General features: G+C 42.8%; 1 protein-coding gene across 1 annotated transcript in view; it reads right to left on the bottom strand.

Annotated features, from left to right (window-relative positions):
• Positions 1-23953, bottom strand: part of Cpne4 (copine 4) — a 466654-nt gene that overhangs the window by 109463 nt on the left and 333238 nt on the right. Inside the window, exons 4-7 of the mRNA XM_031344408.1 lie at positions 19944-20015; positions 18745-18819; positions 5300-5383; positions 1769-1858 (exon numbers count right to left, since the gene is read on the bottom strand). Of these exons, the coding sequence (XP_031200268.1) occupies positions 1769-1858; positions 5300-5383; positions 18745-18819; positions 19944-20015 (321 nt within the window). The remainder of the gene's footprint in view (positions 1-1768; positions 1859-5299; positions 5384-18744; positions 18820-19943; positions 20016-23953) is intronic.

Genomic DNA, 23953 nt, shown 5'->3' with positions numbered 1-23953 from the left:
GATATTTTATTCGTGGCCCAAGGAAAAGAGTTATTTTTCTGGGATGGATGAGCACTACTCAAAGCAGAATTGGTAATTACCACCCATACCAGAAGCTGTAGCTCTCAGGCATCTTGAAAAGGAGTTTCCACTGGACAAACCTGAGAATCAACTGACAGATGATCCCTGACGTGTTCCTTTGGAGGATTATCTTGATCATGTTAATTGACATGGGAAGACCCATATTACTGGTGGATGAGCCTGAACCGTGTAGGAATGGAGGAAGTAAGCTGAGCATTAGCTTGCATGAGTCTTTACTCTCTTCCAGCTGCAGATGCAACGTGACCAGAGGCTCCAGGTACCTGATGCCTTCAGTCCTGCACCACATGCACTGCAGCCTGGAATGTGAGCAAAAAAAAACAAAACAAAAAAAAAAAAAAAAACCACAACCAACCAACCAAACAAACAAACAAAAAAAATCCACTTTCTCCCTTAGGTTGCTTTTGTTAAAGTATTTTTATCACAGTAACAGAAAAGTCACCAAGACAATGCCTGTTTCCCAACTTTCTGAGAATGGCTCCCCTGAGAGGCACTCAGATGCTAATTCCGAGTGGTAAGTGGACCATTCCTTTTATCTTCATGTGGATGAGGATGATTTTGCCCTTTAGAAGCTAAAAAGTAACTTTCTGCTCTCGGGCTCCATTCACCTTCTGACTTCTGTCTTCCTTTTGTTTTGCTCACAATACAGAGCCCCAGAGAAGATGATGGGACCCTGAATCTGCTTGATAATCATGTTAATCAGCTGGACTTTGGGCTTATCAGCAGTTTGTGTGCAATGAGTTTGCCATCCTGAACCAACAGAGTTGGCTCTGTGCTAATAGCAATGAAACTTCTCAAGTTTCATTCCAAGATCAAGGGCGGACCAGCCCACTGATGACAGCGTGTGTCTCCAGGAAGAGATTTCTGGTAGTCAGTCTGTTGTCTCCCTTTCATGATTCCTGACTCTCCCATTGCATGACACCCAGTCCCTCTAACTTCTATATTCCCATAGTGCTCAAGGCATTTGTGATAGATTAAAAAGAATGCTCCTAATACTTTGCAGTTCCTCCCATGGAGAGGTAGAATACGTTGTGTTTGGATCTGGAATAGGCACAGTTTGGCTTCTAGGTTGTGGAGAAAGTAATTGAGTTCTTCAACTTGCACTCAGAGGCCCTGCAGCTTCTGTTTTGGACTCTTGAAACCCACAGCTACTATACATAAAAGTCTAAAGACACCCCCCCCCATGTACACTGCATATGACAGCCTGCCAACTCCTAGAAGTCATCCCATTCATGGACAGCAGACTATGAGTGCCTCACAGAGACCAAGCACATCTAGCCTAAGAACCACCTAGGTTGGCTCAATCCAGTTTGCCAATGCACAGAGTTATAAGCTAAACATGTTTACTATCTCAAACTACCACACTTCAGTGTGGGGTCAAGGGAGAGTAATATGTTATATAACAATAGATACTTGATGCAGAAATATTTTCTTCCAGAAACTTTCAATTATACCCTGAAGTTATTGCCACATTTTGTTTCTGAAACGCCCCCGGCACTGTCTTGACATAATACATTAAGATTTATTTTAGGGCTATTGTATGAGTGTCGATAGCTCCGGCAGAAGCTTCCATTAAAAGGTGAGAGGGTTGGGAGAGTGGCACAGAGAATTCTGTGTGGCTTTGTTCATGTGGGAGAAGAAGGGGATGCAATGCATTTTCAAATTCACATCTCTCAGATATGGATCTAACCTTCAGCCTGCGGTCTGGATCTCCGCTGCATAGAGAATTTACTGATACTTTGAATGACTTCCAGGCTGGGCTTAAGTTATTCATCACAACCTGGGAAGAGAAAGACATGAATAGTGATTTGAAGAGGAAAGGCTTGACATTTTCATACTCCAACAGAAAAACTACTCGAGAAGTCACTGCGGTGTTTATGAAAAGGACAAGCATCTGGGACAGGTGGCTTGATGAAACCTTGAGAGCAGTGGGTATTTTAAGAGTGTCCCCAAAGTAGGTCATTATGAGCAGAACCGTTGTGGTTTCTGGCCTGGATGTTTCATAAATAAAGACAGTGACATTGCCCAGCATGTGGATATAGAAGATGACCTCTTCTATGTCAAAAGGCCTGGAGTTGAGGCAAGGCTGCCTCTGCCCACTGATAAAGGATTCCTCAGTGCTGTAGGACCTCCGGTCTTATGGCATGGATTCCTTTCCCTCGGAGTCAGCAGAGGAAAGGTATTTGGGAAGGGCGGAGAGGTAGTTCAAGAATCACCACCTCAAGCTGAGGGGCTATGAGCAGTTAATGGTTGCTGGGGCCAGGTGAGTCTACTAGGCTTGTGGTGTGGCCCCTGGTCAGTTGTCCACGCTCCAGTGAACCACTCCACAAGCACAGCCATGTGAGCAGTCCTAGTTAAACTCAGCAGCTCACACAAGCACACAAGAAGACATCAAAGTAGGAGGTGAACTTGCTGGGCATCCAGTGGGAGTGGAAGAGGGCTAAGAGAGAGTAATGGGTAGCAAATGAGGAAAATACATGATATTCATGTATGTATGTGTGGCATGAATATAGAGAGATACTTTTTGTTTATTATATAAATACATGTTATATAACACACATATGCACACACTCATCACACACATATATTATACATATATACACATATTGAGAGCTTTGGAAATCTGTGAGTTATATCAGATGGAGAGTTTGGGAATTTTCTAGATGAAGAATACTAAATTTTACATTAGCCAAACACCATCTCAATTAGAATATTTGGAATATTTAGAAAGATATAAGCTGGCAATTCTTCAGATTATAAACTAAACAATAGTATAGCAAAATATATTAAAAATCAGCTTACTAATCATGAACTTGGCTAAATATTGCTGAAGAGTCTATGAGATTTTTCCTGTCTTTGTTTTGTTTTGAATAATCCAACTTGGTTCAGGGTGTATAAGTGGTTCCTTTGTACCAGGCATGTACTTTAGAGTAGGGGCTACCAGAGCGTGATTCCTGGACCAGTAGGTGCTGTTACTGGGGACTTCTTATAAACACAAATTCCGAGCTCCACCTAGTCCTATAAACAGACACTTTTGAAGACAATCTTTCATGTTATCTACTGAGTGAAACTTAGGAGGACATCCAAGTAAAATTAAACTATTAAATGAATTCTGCTGTGTTAGTCTATGAAGATTTTAGGTAGAAATCTTGGTGGATTTTGGTTTTGGAAAAAATATTCTGTCTCCAAATAGAGTAATTATTTCATAAATGATTCTTACTTCTTCCTTAGTATAATTATGAATTACTGATTAGACCACAGATTCATTATTAAATTTATTTTAATGTATTAAAATACAGAAACAATGTTCTGTCATGAGTTTGTCTTGTCTCCTGATACCCTGGGCATGATAAAATTATTGTGAGAAGGAGAATTGGTTAATATATTCTGTGTTTATCTAGGACAATGTTAAGGAGTGATAATGTTTGGGGAAATCAATTGCAGAGGGAGGAAGAGAGAGAGAGAGAGGAAGGGGGGAGACAAGGAGCATGCTGTCACTCGGCCTGCTCTCTAATCTATAGTCGTTCTGAGACTCTAGTCCATGGAATTACGTGGCTCACATCAGCTATGGGTCTTTCCCACCATATGGGTCTTTCCCACCATAACCAGTCCTCTCTGGGAGTGTCCTTATACACCTCCAAACATTTGAGTTTTTTTTCTCTAGGTGATTCTAAATTCCATCAAGTTGACAATGGCTATTAACCATCATAGGCATTGCCTGTACATGTGAGAGAGTTATACCGGGCATTTAGGGTAGGGAGGGATAAGGATTCAGACCTGTACTAGCTCTGAAATGTCTCCCATTGACTTATATATTTGAATACTTTGTTCCTACCTGGTGGTATCTTTTGAGAGCCTGTGGAAAATAGTGCCTAGTTGGGAGACATTGACCACAAGGCAGGGCCCCACCTCCTGATCCTTGAGATGTAACTGACCCCTCTTCAAGCTCCTATGCCCTGGATAATGCCACCCCAGCACCCCTGCTTCCTCTCCCATGTGGACAGAACTCCTTGAGAACAAAAGCAAAGTCCTCATCATTTCTGTTGCTTCTGCCAAGTATTTGGGCACAGTGATAATGAAGGCAGTGAGCAGGGAGCCCCGTGGAAGGAGAATGAATGAGGAGCTCAGCTTGGCCCTGTGGCCATGACAGCTCAGTGGTGGGGTGCCAGGATATGTACTTTCCCTGGGGAAGCAGATTACCTAGCAAAATCAGGGAAGCTCAGTCAAACCTCAGGTCCACCCTTTCCCAACTAAGACATGGGAAACAGTCAAACTGCCCCAAAGTCGAGGTGCTTTGCCTGGAGAGTGGGGATAGTAGTATCACTAAGGAATAAGACCTGAAATAATGCACATAAGTCATTGTGGATAATGTTTCATTCCAGTTTTCTCATTAAATGTCAGCTCACATCATAGTCAATGTCTTCTACATTCACTCTGTGTGTGTGTGTCTGTGTGTGTGTGTGTACATGTGGTTGCCTACCTGTTGCAGAATACGAATGGACGTCACAGAACAACTTTTTAGGAGTCAGTTTGCTCCTCTCACACATGTGGGTTCTGGGGATCAAACTCAGGTCACCAGACTGAACTACCTTGCTAGCTCTAGTATTCCTAATTCATTATAAATAAATTATTGCTTAGCTGTGTTGAAAGTCAACTATAGGAAGTTGGATCTAGAGAGGAGATTTTTTTTTTTTCAAATTTACAAAACCAGAGTAAAAAACCAAGCCAAAAAAAAAAAAATGTTGAGGATTACTGTAAGGAGAAAGGAGGCCCCAGTTCTGCTTGTCTACAGGCAGTAAGCTAACAGAAAAGGGGTTATCCTGCAGCCAACCCTAAACAAAGAGCCACAGGCAACAAATAACAGGTGAGAGCTGCAGAATAGTCCTCCCTGAAAACAAATCCTGCAGCTGGCTTTCCAATACCAAGTGTCAGCTCTGAAAACAGACAAGCAACATTTCATGGACTAAGCAGACTGTAGCTCTATATTCAAGATAACACACACGCACACGCACGCTCCCACCCATGCACACACAGGCAAGAAATATAGAAAAAGAGGTCACGAATTTAAGAGAGAGCCAGGGGCACATGGAAGGGGTTGGAGGGAGGACAGGGTAGGGGACAATGATATAATTATATTTTAACTTTTAAAAATTGGAAATCATGTACAACAATTATTTACAAGAGCACAGCTGGTCTCAGAGGCGGAGTGCACGCATCTTACCTCTGTTCGGTGCACAAGCTGTTGAGTCGCGTCGTCGTTCATTCTGAAAATTTCCAGAAATGGGTCGGATTTACTGAAGAAATCCTAAAACAGATAAATGAAATTAAGTGTTCTTTTCTTCTCTTTATCTCTCTCCTGAACTTGATCTGGTTCTGACCCTGGTAGGCTTAATGACCATAATCTGATTTTTTCGGGGAATGGAGGCCAACTGGCCATTTCATTTTGGGAAGGTCAGCCTCAACTCCACCGCCCTCTCCTCCTTACCCCAAAGCAGTGTGTGCCACCATTTCTTCCTGTGTTCTTGTCCTTCTGACCCACTCTTTGCCTGGAATAAGCTGCATCTGAACTCTCAGTTCATTATATATTTGCTAGGCTAAACTCTGAAGGATTCTTCACAGATGGACTCAAATCCCAGTTCCTTGTGAAGTCAGAAATCTGTTGTCTCAGATACACTAACCATGGCTATTTCAGAGTCTATATCTGACCACTGTGGTGTCCGGATCATTTGTGCCTCTGCCTCTATTATCTGTTGCTTGGTTCTGCTTCTTGGTATGTTTGTTAATTTGGATTAAATAAACACCACATAAAGATTACAAAGGTTTCAGATAAGTCCTCGGCATCTATAAAGGCACTAAAATGAGGGCAGTGCCTTGAATCTAGTCCGGATTAAGCTATTCAGAGGTTGGATTTCTTCAGAAGCCTTTAGTAAAAAAAGAGTCCTTCTGTTTCAGAGTCCTCTCTCCCTGGATGCTGTCCTTGGAATTAGCTAGCTGTAAGCCAAGAGTATTTATGGAATAGGTCCTCCCTGTCGAGGACTCTCTGTGTCTCTGTTGATCTCTGCCCTCCTGGCTTTAGGTTCCTGGTTCACTTTCTCTGTTTCTGTTTGTTAATTAGTGATCCCTTTGAGAGGCGAAGCCCCTCACATTGCTGCACTCCTCCCATGAAGCATTCCTGTTCTCTCAGGGGCCCTGAGTTTCCACCTTTTTCCCCCCCTATTCCATAAGTCAATTGAATTTTGGGCTCAGTTTTTGTTTTCTAGACACTTCCTGGTAAACTTTACAGGTTCTACCCCTGTGCTATTTAAGGGATCCAGGCTTGCGTGAGAAACCTGCACAGAATGTCTGAGTTACCCCTCTGGGTTTTCTTCTCTGCTCAGTTTCTGGGTCCTTCCATCTTGGCTGCCTGAGAACCCACAGACAGATGTCCCTTGTATCTTTTTAGTGCTTATGGGTGCTTCCAGTGGGAGGAAAAGCCAATACAAACAGGTGCTTTATTGGCGTCAGAACCTACAGAATCTACATCCTCTTTATAGCTTGGGTTTTTTTTTTTTTTGTTTATTTCTTTGTTTTGGTTTTTTTTTTTTTGGCCCAGTAGTTGGTGAATTCTCAGAAGGGAGGAACTATGCCTTGCTTTCCCTTATACATTTACTGTTCACTTTCTCAGCATTTTACAAAGTGTATACTTTCTTGTCATTTTACATAGTGTACACTCTAAGTATTTTACATGGGCTTACATTTTACAGTGTATACATTTTAGTAGTACTTGGGTAAAAGAACACATGCACGAATGAACATAGGAATAAATGAATGAATGAATGAGCCTGTGGTATAGAATAGGGAGCCATCTCTTTCATAACCTCACGCCCATCTAAAATGTAACAGAACAAAATTAAATCTATACTGGTCTTAGCAGTCATCATCAAGTTAACAAGCCACCATCTGACATTTTATTTCCCTTTGGCCTGTACTTGTAAATTTTTCTTCTTTACCCAATGTCTTCACCAGTCATCCTCCCTCTGAGCTGTAGGGTTTATGGAGGCCATAACAACTTTGTGCTATGTTAGGATCCAAGGAACACTAGTACCTAGCTGTAATCTCTGCCTTCAAGTTTGGTGGGAAGATAAATATAAGAATCAACATGACTTATGCTAAATAATGAATGAGTAAGTGCGCAAGGGTTCTTTAGAAAAGATGAATATATGGTCGATTTGACTGTAGAAAACAGATGTGAGGATGCTGTGGTTCTAGAGCAGGAATGTAGAGAGCTGCGATGTGCTGCGCCCTAAAGATGGCGCCGGCTTCTGCCTTCCGCCAGCCCGACAACAAGTGCTCTCGAAGTAAACAAGTCCTTACTTGGCTATGGGCTGAGTCAGCTGGCCCGCTTCCGCTATGTGGGCCTGTAAGATAGCGCCATGTGGCTTTACTTGGGTGGCTGTCTATACAGTAGTTAGCCTGTGGGCTGGCTCTCCCTGGGGTCAGAAGATTCTTCAAGGTTCCTGAATAAACTGCTTGAGAAGAGCTCATGTGTGTTGCATCATCCTTGCTGGTCGAGGGTGGTTGCGACACAGGAATATTGTGAAAGAAGAAACATGGAGGGGTTAGAGGAAGCAGCTTCATTTTATTGTGTGTGCGGTGGGTGGGTGGAGACAACTCTGGCAAACTTGGCTCTGTAGTAACAAAGGTCACTGATGCTCAGTAGGTCTTTATATCCTGGAGGGGAAGCCCAGTGCCACCAAGGGACAGTGAGCAGGAAAGCAGCAAAGCTGGCTCTGTCCTGAACATCAGCCTAAACGGCACTGAAGCACATATGGACACACAAACAGGAAGCACACACAACCGCACAGGTTCAAGCTCAGTGGGGAGCCAACATGAAGGGGCTAGTAGACACAGGGTGACCCACCCAACCAAGGTGCTGGTTGCTGTGATACCCATTGGCAAAGGGGAAAATCAATCAGCTCTTTTCCAAGGGAGTGCTACTGGGTACATCCACCTACTACACTTCAAGGTAGGCCCCATGCCCAGGAGTAGTTGCCCAACACAAACAAAACAGATGCTAAACTTGGTATTTGTGCATATGTGTGTTTCATCTTGTTTAGGCATATTTTTGATCTTTTCTATTTGTCTTGTTTTTCACTTTTTTGTTTGTTTTTTGTTTTTGTTTTGTTTTGTTTTGTTTTTTTCAAGACAGGGTTTCTCTGTGTAGCCCTGGGTGTCCTGGAACTCAGTCTGTAGACCAGGTTGTCCTCAAACTCAGAAATCCGCCTGCCTCTGCCTCCCAAGTGCTGGGACTAAAGGTGTGTGCCATCACTGCCTGGCTTGTTTTTCATTTTTAATGCTTATTTATTTATTTAGAGAGGGAGGGAGATAGAGAGAGGAATCTTGGAGTTTGGTGCATTTGGGGATAGGGAAGACTGGAGAGGAGTTAGGACAGGGCAAAACATGATCAAAGTATATTTTATGGGCCCTGAGCATCCTGCTATCCCAAGGGGATCTCCACTCTCCCATCATCTCTCCTCCATCTCCATCAAACTCCTGAACTATAGAGACAGGGATATGTTGTCCTGAGAGGCTCCACCCAGCAGCTGACTCAGACAGATGCAGACACCCACAGCCAAACAGTAGATGGAGCTTGGGGACTCTTATGGAGGAGTAGGAGGAAGGATTGCAGCCCTGAAGGGAATAGGAACACCACAGGAAGACCAACAGAGTCAACTAACCTGGATCCATGAGGCTCTAAGAATCTAAATCACCAATCAAAGAACATACATGGGCTGCACCTAGGACTGCCTGCTCACATGTAGCAGATGTATAGCTTGGTCTTCATGTGTGTCTTGAACAACTGGAGCAGGGGCTGTCCCAAAAGCTATTGACTGCCTGTGGGATATGTTCTTCTAGCTGGGCTGTGTTGTCTGGCCTCAGTGGGAGAAGAAGCACCTAGCCTTGAAGAGACTTGAAATGCCATGGTGGGGGAGGGGCTACTTAAGGGGGCTCCCACTGGCTCAGAGTAGAAAGGGGGAAGGATTGTGGGAGGGGGTGACCAGAAGGAGGGCCATGAGTGGAATGTAAAGTGAATAGGTAAAAAAAAAAAAATTAAATTAAATTAAAAAATAAAAGATATTCAGTTTATATAAGATCAAGGCAAACTCTCTGTATTGTATATTCTACACAATTTCAACACTAAAAGTAATTTTGCAGCATTTTCTACAATTATTTCACAAATCTTTAAAAATAACTCATTACTATCTAGCTAGTGTATTTCAATTTCATAAAAAAGGTATATAATCATGTTTTCAAGTACTATTGTACTGGCAATGGTTTTAAAAGCTGTGGTAGACAGAAAAGCAATCGGCATTATATTGTTTATGAATTTAAAATAAGCAAATAAGTTTTGGTTGATGAAAGAAATATATTTTATGAAAAATTACTTGAATACAAATATTCTTTAAAAGAATATTGGCCTAGAACCTTTGTAGAATAACCTAGAAAGAGAAGATGGGCAGGGGATAATTACCTTGTCTGTAGCCCTCCCCATCCAACCTGAGAATTGAGTGCTGCTCTTTCCACTCACTGTGTGAAGGGGAAGAGGACCAAGCCTTCCTCTTACCAGGCCACCAGATGTCCGCCTCCTCATTAGCCTGCCCCACACAGCTTGCCTCATCCCTAAATGGCCCATTTGTTTCCTAGACACACTTGTAGCTCATTCCCATGTGCCTGTCAAGGCATTTACTTCTCAGCCTATTTCTGTTTCTATATATTTCTAAAAATATTGTTGCCGCCTCTCTTCCCCCTTCCCTTCTGGATGTGGGCCACATTAGCTTGTTCTTGTATGCCCATGGGCTCTGGCTTTGCCTCCATAAATAGATTACTGGCCCTTCAGGGGATGTTTGTGAATTATACTTAAGAATTGCTGACCACCATGGAAGAACTCTATCAATTACCTTCTTTTTTCCTACTTATGAAAAATTTAAAACTTTTCTTTTTGTTTATTTCTTTACTTAAAATGGAAAAAGTAGAAAAACATAAGTTAAAAACAGAAAGATAGGGAAAAAAACCCACAAACCCATCTATAACTTAGTGTTTGGAATCCGAAGTTTGTATTGCTAATTTCTGTCCTGAGAACCCAGAAGACAGAAGTTCGTGGGAGACCTCACAGAACAATGTAGCTCTCCGATATCAACAGAGAAGTTTCTTTGGGCAGTGGATGATGGTTAGTATGGAACTCATAACTAGTCAGAATGCAGAGAAAAAAGTCTGTGGAACTTCATATTCTTCTTCAGGTTCAGGGACCATTGTGGAAGGAGAGGCGGTAAGAGTCAGAGGTCAGGGAAGACCAGAGTGAATGAAACAGCATCTAGGCACAATAGGACCTCTACATTCAAGAACTTAACAGCAGCTGTGGTTGACTGCACAAAGCCTGCTTAAGATCAAGCCAGTCTGTCATTTTAGCACAGAGAGGGGAGGGGCCTAAAAGCAAGCTCTCTCTCTCTCTCTCTCTCTCTCTCTCAGCTGAGGATCTATTGACAGAGATTCAGTTTTCTTTAAGGGTATGGTCCCATAGTCTGATAAAGGCCTCACAAATTGGATACAGTTGATTATTAAAAAGACAGACATAGAGAAAGAGAGAGAAAAAGAGGGAGAGGGAGAGAGAGAGTGAGGGAGAGGGAGAGGGAGAAGGAGAGGGAGAGAGGAGCAATTGGGATGAGTGGATCCAGGAGGAATTAGGGGGTGGCTATGTTAAAGATGCACTGTATATATGAGTGAAATTCTCAATGAAGTAATAAAAGTACTACATCAACAAGAAAGAAATTGGTGGGAGGCAACAGGTTTATTTAAGACTTCAGGGTTTCAAATGTGTCTCAGTGGTCCAAGGTATTGTATAACAGTTTCTTCCCAGGTTAATGCCCTCCATCTTGGAGGGAGGCTCATTAAGACATGGGATGTTAAAGGGGCAGCAAAACAGCAGGATATCTTAAGACAAGATGTTTACAGGGAGGTGACACAACAGGATGTTCTAAGGGGAGGTGAAACATTCCATCCTGCAGAGAAGCTTGTTAAGCTCAGGAAGTAAACAATTCAAAATAGCTTCAGGAAGTTCCAGAAATTGAGCAAATTGACTAGACCCAGTCTCTTTCCAAGAGCATATCTAAGTATTGAGGTTTGCTGAGCGATGGTCTCAGATAAACTGAGCCGCTGAGAAGAGGCTCAGGGCTGCTAAGCAGCCTGGAAGAAGCAGAGACCAGCAGGGCCACCAGGAAAGGACACCCTTCAACATGTTGAGCTTTCTTCAGGTTGCACAGAACAGTACCTTCCAGGTTTCCAGCTTCCATGAGCTGTCACTCAGGCTGGGGTAGGCTTGAGTGATGCAGACATCTTTGAATACTTTCTTGTAAATAGCCTCTCACCCATATTCCTGTAAATAATCCCAATAAAACTCATTGGTCCACCAGGTCAGACTTTGGTGATCTCCTTACGTTGATCTTTAATGTTTCCCTATCTGAGATGAGCAGATAGATGTCTCATCATGTCTCTCTAGGAACAGTGTCACACAGCACAGGGTGCAAAGGTCTTATGGGACAAAGGAGACCCTTGAAACAGTGGGTGGGACTCACTGAGTTGAGGAGAGGCCTTTCTCTCCAGAGGATCAACTCCTTGTTCTTTTCTTGGAAGTCACCCACAGCTTGGTTTTATGGCGCTGAGTCTGATCCCCCCCCAAACATGCAGTACTCTCCAATAAGTCAATTCATATGCACAGATGAAAGGTGGGGATTCTGGGGATGAGGGGACTTATAGGGGATGCCTTGTGAAAAGCATGGGATCCCTAAAAGGTCAGGGGAAGGTTTGAGAGGAGAATCAAAAATTAAAGCTAAAACTTCTTGCACCACAACAACCCTTCTTTAAAACAAGCAACTCAAAGGCAGGTGAGGAGATGGCTCGGTGAGTTGTGGTGCCTGTCTCCAAACCTAAGGACCTTTTGGTGCCCAAGACCCACAATGCAGAAGGAGATAATGGACTCCTGAAAGTTATCTTCACACACACACACACACACACACACACACACACAGATCAAAGTATGATCAAATATCCTACAAACAGGGTAAAAGGAGGGAGAGAGAAACAGAATGAATGAGTAAAGACTTAATAACTAATCTAAATGTTCTAGACATTTTCTATATTACAATTGAAATGAATATATTACAATTCCCCCAAATATCAATAGAAGTTTGGTAAATCTAGATATACTCCACCAGGTAATTCAGTATTTTGTCACTTTCTCTTGGTCACATGCTGAAATCTTCATATTTATTTCACATTTTAAAAACACCATTCAGGGTATGAGTGGGAATTCCTGGACAGAACCTGTGTTTGCCAAGGCTGATTGACTAATTAGAACTTTAATGATGTGTAAGAGGTTGGAATGCTGTAAATCCAGAGCCAAAGTATCCTGAAGGAATCTTTTACCCCATTTAGTAGCCACGATCTGCTCTCCTCTGTACATGACCTAAACATCTTTTGTGACATATATGAACAGAACTCTAGTTCCACCAATCAAAGGGCTAGATTGCTGTCAGACAACATCCAAGGCCAATAGAAGAGTTCCCCCTAATTTACTGTAACCACCTACCTGATGTACCTGACAACATAGTTGAAAAGTATTTTATTTCATACATATTTAAACTCAGTTGCTATAAAAAGTTTATGAAATGGCTCCCTCATTGAAGCATGGTATTTGGGGAAAGACCTAACCCTGTGTTCCAGGCCCTGGTCCCTCATACTTAGCTCCAGCATAAACCATCTCCATCATTCCTATGATACAGGATCTGTTTCTTTAACTGACAAGGATTAGCATTAGGATGCTGTGAGCATACCAGAGTGTAAAAGATGAAAGAAAAGTCAACTGCAGTCTCTGGCTTCATTCATCTGAAAATCTAATACACCTAATCTAATGCTAGGTGGCCTTAGCATTACTCTCAACTCCAAACTCCACCACATCCACTCCAAACTCCACCATATCAGGATAGTCCTGAGCACAGGCTCACAGCTCCAGTTTCCCACCCACAGTGAGAAGAACCTTGATCTTTATAGCGGTGTGGGAAGAATAGAAGAGCTGTCTGCACAAATCTGCCACATGTTAGACTTATAAATGCTAGCTTCTAGGATTTATGAATGAAAAAGAGAAGTCATGCAAATACCCCGTGAAGACCTATTCAAATATGAGGATAATGATCAGATAGATAAATACCATACACTCTTTTCTTTGTGACTCCTAGCTTCTGACTGTTAGGTGTGTGAACACATGTGGACGAAGGCTAGGAAACTAGAAAGGGTCCACGGAAAAGGGGAGGGGTGGAGAAGATAACAGAACAAAGCAGAAGGGGCATACTGGGGATGAAAAAGGTACAGAGTGGGGGAAGGGGAAGCAGGGATATGTGGATGCATGGGAGAGGGGAGTCAGCTAAAACCAAACATGCATGAAAAAAAAATCACGTGGAACCTGTTACTTAGCAAGCATGTTTTATAAAAGAATATGTATTTTAAAGAAACGAGAAGAAAAGTGAACAGTACATGGCTACAGCAGTAGTCTTTGAATCAGAACACTGATTCGGAGACGAAGTGGAAGAAGGAGATTGTCATATCGAGACTCCATGCTTAGGTAGCTGTGGGCCTGTGAGCAAAACTCCCTGGGCTCTGTGTGTAAGTCAAAAATACAAATGCTTACCTTTGGAAATACAGTCAGCATCTTAGGGGTCATATGGGTCAGATCCTTGACCCCTAGTACATTGGGATGGCTTAGTAACTATAACTTTCCCATCATTTATGCTGACTGGGCCCCCATTTCCAGGTAGCCATACTCAAGAACCATGCATGACACTACAGGACAGCAAGTAGAGATGTCATATCACAGTAAGGAAGGAGTTAGCCAACTACGGCTTGACAGATGAATATAGCCACTGTCTTTTTATGAATAAAGTTTTACTGGACCACTGCCACACCCTTTCATTTATGTTTCATTTATGTCTGCATGACATAAGACACAGCCCAGTGATAGGGACAGAGAGCATATGGCTTGCAAAGCCTACAGTACTTACCATCTGGCCCATCACAGGAAAAATTTGACAACCTCTATTTTAGAGACACATTTGCTTTGTCATCTACCACTCCATCAAGCTAGGCTCATGGAACCATTAAAATATAGTCTGTCACGACAACCTTCGCAGATGTGGAGGCCAGTGGAAAGGCAGTTTCTCTACAGGAGCGTGGAGACTTTCTCAGGGAGGGAGGAGCCGGAATAGCCTGTCAGCTTTTTGTGTTCCAAAGCAGTTAATACATGGATTAATACATGGATGACTGGTAGGCTAATTGCCAACTGCCTGCTAATATGATGAACGCATGCTAATGTAACAAAAGAAGTTATATCTCTTTGCTAAGTGAGTTGCTTCGACATTAGAGAAATAAGACACCCATCACAAATGTAATGTATTTTGCTTGCTCGCTCTTAATGACAAATACCTGTCAGACTTCAAAGATTTCAACCTTTGGTAGATAGTTGCTCCTCCTCCTCTCAGCTGCATAAAGGAAGCACAAAAGTAACTTTCTGCTGAGAAGAATGGTCAGATGTCTTTATCACTGGGGCTTGCAAACGTTCTTAACACTCCTTGGTGAATCCCACAGCAATGGTTCCCAAACACTAGGTCTTGATATTCCTTTATATTTTTAAAAATTATTGGGGACTCCCCAGACTTTTAGTGTGGGTTGTATTAGTTCATAAACACCACGTTATAAAATTTACGCCTTGAAAAATATTCACTTGATATGTTATTTTTTTAAATGACAAAACCCACTAAGGGGAACAAAGTAACATTTAGTCAGAAAAAATAAATGTACTTTCCAAATTCAAGAAGCTAGTGAGGAGAGTATTGTTAAGGTTTGTACACAGCAACTCAGTGACTGCCATGAGAGGGAGAAGAGCTTAGGTTCTCACATGTGCTCCTGTACTCACTGGAGGCTCAGTCACCCTCAGGAACATCTCATTGTTCAGGAGTGAGAGAGTGAGAATAGAGAGAAAAGCTGTCTTAGTGTTACTATGGAAACAGGTTTAGGGATTCCTGTGGAAGCAGACAGGGCTACTGCACCTCCCTTTTGACAACTGCTGAACTCTAGTATATATACCCAGTCTCCTTTGCCTGGCTTCTTGATTCTCTGAGCCAAGGGTCCTACCTCCTGAAAGCAATCTAATCTACATGGGAAGCAGGAGCTTCGCTGGGTCACTCTCTTTCCCTGATTTTTGTATGTTTATTTGTTTGTTGAGTGTACACTGGCTGCTTTAGGCAAATCACTTCACATCTCAGAATCTCGATTTACCATCTATAAAAGAAGGCAGGTGGATAGAGCAGTGTGGTTTTTCCTGTAAAATGCTGGCAGGTTACCGCAGTGAGTTACTAGCAGCCCGGGAATTCAGATTTTCTGCAACTCGTATGAACTGGATACAGTCCATTTCTACCACGTATTCACACTGCAGTTTTTAAATGTATGTGGAAATCAGTTACTTTAATATAATATAATAATGATATAATAAAGCCCACTCACTAATATAACAAAACCCAAGAACTTATTTGTCTGATAGATCCTTTTAGTCATTGATTTCTAGGCGGGGAGAATATCTGATGACCACATAAGTGGTTGCAAAATTGTTTAAAGCTAAAAAGCTAGAAAGGAATCTTCCTTGAGAATTTCCAAAAACTATTTTTTTCCTACTTGTGAAAGAAAATAATTATACTGTGTTATTCTGATCTAGCAAAAAAAAAAAAAATTTTTTTTTTGGAAGGTCACATTTCCAAAGATGGCTTCCACAATGTTGGGGGTACACATATTTCCTATAACATGCTGCCACTCTCCCATACACTTCAAGTCTAATTCCCAGCTAGCTTCTTATGTCTGGTGGTACAGGACTTGTAAGATTGAGTCAGCAAATAGTTTGAAGTTCATACCTAGTTCTTGAGATACATTTTCTGGGAGAAGCCAGATATACTGTAGGACATCTATCATATAGGTACTCTATTGGCTGTCCTGGCTGTGCCCAGCCCCTGGGCAGCCCACATGCCAGGCATGAGCAACCTTTGAGAACCATGTAGAATGTGACAGAAGTTCTTTAATAGAAACAAGTGTTCGGATGACAAAAAGGGAAACTGTTGAAGCTCCTTAGAGCCAACAGGGCCACTAAGGAACCCGTGATCTGTAACATTAGCCACTGAGAGAACAAATTAGAGGTATTTAGAGGATAGTGTGTGAGCCACTAAAGGAGCAACCTCCAACTCTTATACTTCTGCAAAAACAGCAAAAAGCATTCATTTTGTGAAGGCTTCTGAGGCTGGAGAGACACTGCGGATGGAGAGGGTTAGGGTTTAAAGTCCCAGGGCCACCAAGATGCAGGGCAACCACAGCGGGAGTGCTAAGCATCACCAGAGACCACTTTGTAAAGGAGTCATATTAGCTACTTAAGACAAAAAAAAAAAAAAAATTGGATGGTACTTAGTTTCTGGGGCTGAAGAAATAGTTCAGGTGTTTAATCCCAGCATTTCAGTGAACAAAGGCAGGTAGATGTCTGTGAGTTCAAGGCCACCCTGGTCTACAGAGTGAATTCCAGGACAGCCAGTGCTACACAGAGAAACACCGTCTAAAAAAACAAAACAAACAAATTCCAATGTTGAAATGGGAGGGTCTCCACAGGCCTCACTGTTACCTGATATGTTGGCAGTTGATAGCTTCTTGGGGAGTGAGTAGCATTGTTGTGGGTATGGAGGGTTAGTTCCTAGTAAGCACCCATGCCCCAGTGGATAGCTCCACATCTGTATACATACAGGTAGAAGCAATTGGACTCACGGTGCTATAATTTTTTTAAATTAAAAAAAAATGAAGTGAACTCGGGAGGAAAGTGTTTGTTTGCAAGGACACCGAAGGGAGGGAGTCAGGTGGCTATGATCGAGATACATGTATGCAAAAATTTCAAAGAATAAATGGGAGAAGAACATCTATATTTGGTAGGACAGATTTATAATCTCCACACGGCAGATGCAGAGACAGGTGGATCCCTGGGGTTTTCTGGCCAGCCAATCCCGTGTAATCAGTGTGCTCTAAGACGCAGTGAAAGAGCCTATTTTGAAAAAGATCTATGGCTCCTGAGGGATAATATTTAAATATTATCACACACACCTGCACACACACACATGCACACACTCAGATTATAAGGATTAAAGTCTGACACGCCAAACATCACATTCTTATTTACACACTAATTATCATATCATGTACATCACTATATTATATATCTCATGTAGTTTTTCAATTTGCATTTAACTTAGACTTAACAATGCCATCCAGGCTGTGGTGAGGGCAGCATGTCCCCTCCCTAGCACCTTTATCTAACAGATGCCCAGTGCTGTTTGGCAAATGAATGATGGATGATGGAATAAATTTATAAATAAGAGAGCAAGTGTAAAAACTGATTCTTCCTCCGGGAAGATGGAGTCCTGGGTCAATAATTCCTGATGTGGTGTGGCCTTTGACTTAAGGATACATTTGAAAGGAAATCATAGAAATGATAGGGTGAAGTTGGGGGTCTAACTTTTGTAAGGTATAGGGCCTACAAAACTTTCACACACATACATATGTATACACACATACACACACAAACACACACTCATACGCATGTACACACACACACACACAGAGGACTAACTAATTGGTTATAGACTGACATGGGATTGGATCTTCAGTTTTACCACTTACTAACAGGATGCAGTGGCCATGGAAACACCCTGTAAACTCCTGTGGGGAATGGAGCCGGTTGAGGGTTATAGCCTTCTGAATTCTAATGTCCATCTTTGCATTCACACCATGGCCAAGCTTCCTAGGGCTGCTCTGTCCAGTCAGGAAGTACATGGGGGACATTAAGGCAACTCCTTGGCTGGGAGACACAGCTCTGGAACTTCCCAGTGGCTTTGCTGATCCTCTCTTAGTCTGGGTAGCCTTCTAGGAGAATTTCCATCCATACTTGTTCATCTCTCTTTCCCTGCGGGTCAGAATTTCCTCATGTCGGCTTATCCCCCAGCTTCTCCTTTCTGCAACCCAGTGGAATTTCTGCAGATACAATCCTTGTGTCTTTAACCATGCCTTGGTGTCTCTTACTCAGAGGCTCTGGACTGTGATGTGGGGGAAACTTAGTCTAGTTACCCATCCTTTAATCTCTTCCTTCCCCAGCAATCACACTACCCTTCACCCGGGAATTGTACAAATAATTAATGAGACAGTGTATGCAAAGCTCGTACTGAACTTGGCAAACACCGATGCTAATTTATATGCTATCCTTCTCCCCCTCACAGCTTTTTTTCCTTTAGAATGGCCCTAATGATTGGGAGGGGGGAAAGTCGCATTTTCTTGGGAAACAAATGAAGACTTGCCAAATGGTCATGTGTTAATTGCAGGCCCTTCCCCTCTTTCTTAACTGCTTCTCCATTTTGGGGAAAACCTCACCTTCCAGACCTCTTGAAGTCTTTGATGTGTTTAATAATGTGGGTTTAAAGGGAAAAATAGCTTCGAGGAAGAATCTGATTAAACTGTATGTCCTGGCTTTATTACTTCCTTCAGTGAGGTCAAGGCGCACCGTTTTACCTTATCATCCAATTTCCGTGCATTGAATGCAAGCTCCACGTAGTCGTCATTGCCTGATAATTCTTCAGCAATCACCTAAGAGAAAAGCACACAGGAGCTGCTCAGCCCAGGAGCCTATCAGCACATTTGGGTCATTTTGGTCTCTAAATGAACAAACAGAGACAGTGGGTAAGACGTTTCTCCACATTCCTTATGCATACATGCACCATTTCCAGCTCTGGAAGGGAGCTCACTAGAATACACAGTAGCGTACTAATTTTCAAACTCTGAGTGTGAAATATGAGATGGGACCCAGGCTGTGGGTAGAGCTATCAGGAGGAGCAGCTAAGAAAAGCTTCCTTGCTGGGCTTGGTGCTTTTAATCCTAGCCTTTAAAAGGCAGAAGTAGCCAGGTGTCTTTGAGTGCCAGGCTAGCCTGATCTACATGGCAAGTTCCAGGTCAGCCAGGGCAATACAGTGAGACCCTGCCTCAAAACAAACAAACAAACAAACAATCCAAACAAACCCATTAAAAATCACCTGCCTTTTCTTTAACAAGTCACCAGGCTAATTAATTTTTGATCAATTTATTCATTACCAGTGTCACAAAGGAACTGAATTAGGGCATTTATTTTATTTTATTTTATTTTATTTTAAATTGGGACTAAATTTGCTGAAATAGCTATTGTCTATAGAATCAAGCAACAGAGCTCCAATCTGTTGCTTAATGAAGATTGCTCAGGGTAGCCTCTTCTTGGGCAGCAAAACGAACTAAACACCTTTAAAATAAAAGTATTTTGTAGGAGAGAGAGAGAGAGAGAGAGAGAGAGAGAGAGAGAGAGTAAGAGAGAGAGAGAGAAAGAGAGAGAGAGAGCACTTTCTGATCTGAAAACCCTAGTCAATTCCATATTTTCACTGTGTTCAACAAAGTTAACTCTTTTTCTCCTTCATACTCTTTCTTGTGATTTTTGGAAACTCTCAGTAGAAGTGAGTGATCTCACATTCAAACGTACTTTCCTTCCCATTTTTCTCTAAGGGTAGAAGGATCAAAATGGTTTTACCAAGAAAGAAAAAGATGGAAGGGAGGGAAAAAAAAACAGGGAGAGAAGCCCTTGGGTAGTCCAGTTAGTTCCCAGCAGGCAGAGACACTCCCCTGGTGTTTCTTTTGGATCAGTGAGTGCGCCCTGTCTGACACCTGTTGCCACTGCAGGCCCAGCTTACCGTGATGGAGGATTTCCCAGCTGTGTTCCCATGCTTCAGCAAAGACTTAGAAAGCTTTCTCTGGGATACAATCTGCAAAAGGAAACAGAAAGGAGGTGCTATGTGTGTGACTACAGGCCTATTTTTAAACATTCTCCTCCGCCAAATGCTTCATCAACTACAGCTCCACCTGAAATCATCTATGTCCACTTAGGAGTCCAGCCTTGTTCCTGGGCCTCTCTGAATATAAATTAGCCCCTGCTTCCTCCTCCTGTGTGTGCTGGAAGAAAGGGGATTTAGATAACTCATTTGGGAGGTGGTGTAATTGTTGCTGAGATGTTCACATCAGAACTAGGAGGGCAGTATGGAACGTGAACATCAAGATAACAGGAACGAAGTCTCAGAGAATCATCTGAAATTAGCATCAGATCTTTGCAAAGTAGGTGCGGGGAGGAGGAGGTGTAAATACATAACTTCTGGGTCTGTAACCTCTGGATCCTATTTTCAGTATATACATCAGGGAACTGTCTGCCTCATCAGGAAGCCAATGCTTAGACAAGCATCTTGGGTGCTCTCCATGACCCAGGGTCTGCATGCATGCAGGGACAGCTACACCATCACATTGGAAGTTATTCTTAGAAGAACTTGCTCGTCCCTCTGATTGCCCGCACCTTTCGTCTCCTCTGAAAGGCAAGCTTGGCAAGACATTGTGGTGGGAATGGATACATCAGCCATGTCCAAAGGGGAAAAAAGTTAAGAGAATGGAGGCGATGCTGTGCTTGTTGCTTAGGGGATTCAACATCACCATCTTTGATGGGCGGTCCCTGTCCAACATGGTCCCTGGTGATGCTCTAGCTTCCTGGTGTGGTGCTATTGTGTGAGCCCTTCCCTTGAGTGGGGCACAGTGACAGCTTCTAATCATCAGCACACCTGAAGAGTGGAGAGAGCATATATGGTTGGGAACTCCCGTATCTCATGTTATTCTGGAGGACACAAATAACTGAATTGTAATTAGCCCTGCACAAAGCCTCGTGTGGAAAGGTAACTTTCAGTTGAGCTCATGGGTCTGGGAAGGAATTTACCCCTAAGCTGAGCCTTGGGACAGTAGCACCCTGACTTCATCTTTGACAGGCCCTTATCTAGAAGATCTAGAAAATCCACACCCTGGTTCTAGAAACAAGGAGTAATGAGATGATAAATGTTTCAAAGTTACTACATGTTCAGGTCATCGTTTTCTTTTTGTTAATCACAGAAAGGCAGGAGAGGAAGGCACTATGTAAGGCTGGGAGACAACCCATTCTCATACAGTGTGTTTCCTGTCTCTCTTCTAGAGTAGTGAAAACAAAACAAAACAAAACAACAAAAAACCAGAGTATTCTTGTCAGAGTGAAGAAGCCTAGAAACCAGGCTGAGCAGAGTGATGGTTCCGTCAGGGTCCTGTGCTAACGGTGTTCACCGTGCTGTGGTCTGAAGAGCAGAGAGTACTTCCAACATGACACCACCTGGTGGTCACACCAGTGTTGCTGGTCACACCAATGGTAGCTGTGATGACAGCTCCATGGAGGCCTCCCACTTACAGAGACCACCACTATGTCAGATGCCTTGACTCTGTAGGCATTCATCTTCTCCCCACTGCACGAGAGACTTTGGACCAGGCATCAAGAATAGGCACAAGCAGAATTAGATGTTGCACCTGACCTCGTGGAACACAGGGTCTTGCAGCAGGAGTGTGGGGAACACAAGATGAATAAATGACCAAACAGAGATTATCTGTGAGCAGCAAGCGGGCCAGCATCTGACGGGAGACATTTCCCACTTTCTAGGTTAATTGGCTATCCAGAGGCATTTCTTTCTATCCTCCTTGTTCATCGCTCATATTGGTTATCTACCCGGGTTCCAGTTGATCCCAACAAACCTTCAGGGACTCTAATAGCCACTCACATGTGCAGGTGGATTGTCACCATAGACTGGTCCTTACCAGATCCACATTTCCATGCCTCACGCAAATGTACGGGAAGTCAACACTCGGGGAGCTAAGTTGGACCATACTATATGGTCTTTAATCTTGGGAGTGTGGGTGTACATGTTCTTATGCGTGCAATTACACGTGTACCTAGCTGCATGCACACATGGAGGTCAGAGGGCAATCTTGGCTGAGAGTTTCTGAGACAAGGTCTCTCACTGGCCTGGTACATACCTGTCCAGCTAGGCTGGCCAGCCACTGAGTCCTGGAGATCTGTCTACCTCAACCTTCCTAAGATTACAAGCATATACTGCCACTCTTGGCTTTTATTTACTTCCTTAACTTGGGTACTGGAAATAAAACTCAGATCCTCACCCTTTGTGACACCCCATTTCCCAGGTCCCTTTGTGATTTTCACTCTTATCTAGACGCACCAATACTGCAGTTTAGGATGTGAAGAGCCAGTTACTGTGTGTCATCTCCTGCCCTTTGAGTGCTAGGAAGTAGGCATTTGGGGTCATAGTGACTAACCAAGCCAAATAACAACCCACTTCATACTCTCTAGGCCTTTAACTCAGCTTCCAAGAATGAATAATAATTAAGGTTTCAAAGCTTCCATTGTAACAATGATAGACATGCAATGGGTTGTCACTATTGTAATGCTTGGGGCTCTTGGGTAAAAGCAGCATGGGTGCCCAGCTGTGGTGTGGAGAAGTCTGTTCACTGCAAATCCCACTTACCACACATACTCTGTTGCTTTGCACCAGGATGGAGGGGACCTCAGGTCACGCCTTGGAATGAGAATGTCAGAGTGACAAGGACCCACCCTGGCTGCAGCTGACATTTGAGGCCAACAAATAATAAGGTTTGCATGGCATCAAGGCTAAAGGGGGGGTGCACCTGTCACAAGTCCTTGAATTTGATTCCTTTTACCCTGTGGCAGGGTCATAGCTGCAGACCTTTGCAGACAGCAAGAGGGTGATGTACAGAGAGAGCAAATGGAAGCTGAAGCCCCCTGGGTGAGCAAGGTTGGAGCACAGGGACATTTGCACTACTAGGAATCTGGTCTGCATCCAGCCCTGGGTCAAGGGAGGGCAGACTCCTCCAGTGAGGGAGTCTGTGAGGAAAACAGTGTCCACCAGCACAGGTCTCCATGTTCGGTAAAGCCCAATGTTAACCAAATAGTCCTCATTTTTTAGGAAAGCCCAGAGTTTCATTTAAGCAAATAGAACCAAAGCCAGGAAAATAAACATTCAAGCCAGTGTTTGTAGCAAGTGTATAATCAGCTATATTTCAAAAATAGTCATTTGGAGACCAGACATGCATTTGTCATGATGCTGCTTGTAGTGAAAACAATCCTCAGAATTCTTTTTATAATCTGCTTTGAAATTGGTGCAGTTGCAAATATTTATTGAATAGCTTCTATGTGTCAAATATTGGCTCATATGCTACAAAGGGTGGAGAGAAACCCGTTAAAACGTATTTATAACATTTATCTTGTTTTGTTTTGTATTTTTGAGACAGGGTTTCTTTCTGTAGCCCAACTGTCTTGAAACTCACTCTGTAGACCAGGATGGCCTCAAACACAGAGATACATTTACCTCTGCCTCCCGAGTGCTGGGATTAAAGGTGTATGTTGCCATTACCTGGCTACATTTTTAATATTTTTAATTTAAGTAAAATTATATCTATTTCCCTGGTCATTTACTCTCCTCTAGCTCCTCCCAGCAACCATCCCTTGAACCCCTCATATGTCTTCCACTCAAGCTAATAGCCTCATTTTCTTTGATCACTGTTATATTATTGATATTTATGTGTATATTTATACAGTTATATGTGTATGTGTATGCATAACTATGTATAGATACAATCTACTGAGTCAGTTTTTGCTGTCATTGTGTACATGGAATCAAGACTGACCACTCTTTATTGGACATCCAATGAAGGGGGCTTATCCCTGGGAGAGACTAATTCTACTCTTCCCAACAGCCAACAGTGTAGAATTTAGCTTTAGGAAGGGAGAGGGAGTGGCGCACTGGGCTGAAAGGAGGAGATTTTTTTTCTTTTT

The sequence above is a fragment of the Mastomys coucha genome, unplaced genomic scaffold, assembly GCF_008632895.1.
Source record: "Mastomys coucha isolate ucsf_1 unplaced genomic scaffold, UCSF_Mcou_1 pScaffold23, whole genome shotgun sequence".
Taxonomy (NCBI): Eukaryota; Metazoa; Chordata; class Mammalia; order Rodentia; family Muridae; genus Mastomys; species Mastomys coucha.
Note: the sequence above shows the minus strand (reverse complement) of the source record. Positions and strands in the feature narration are given on the sequence as shown.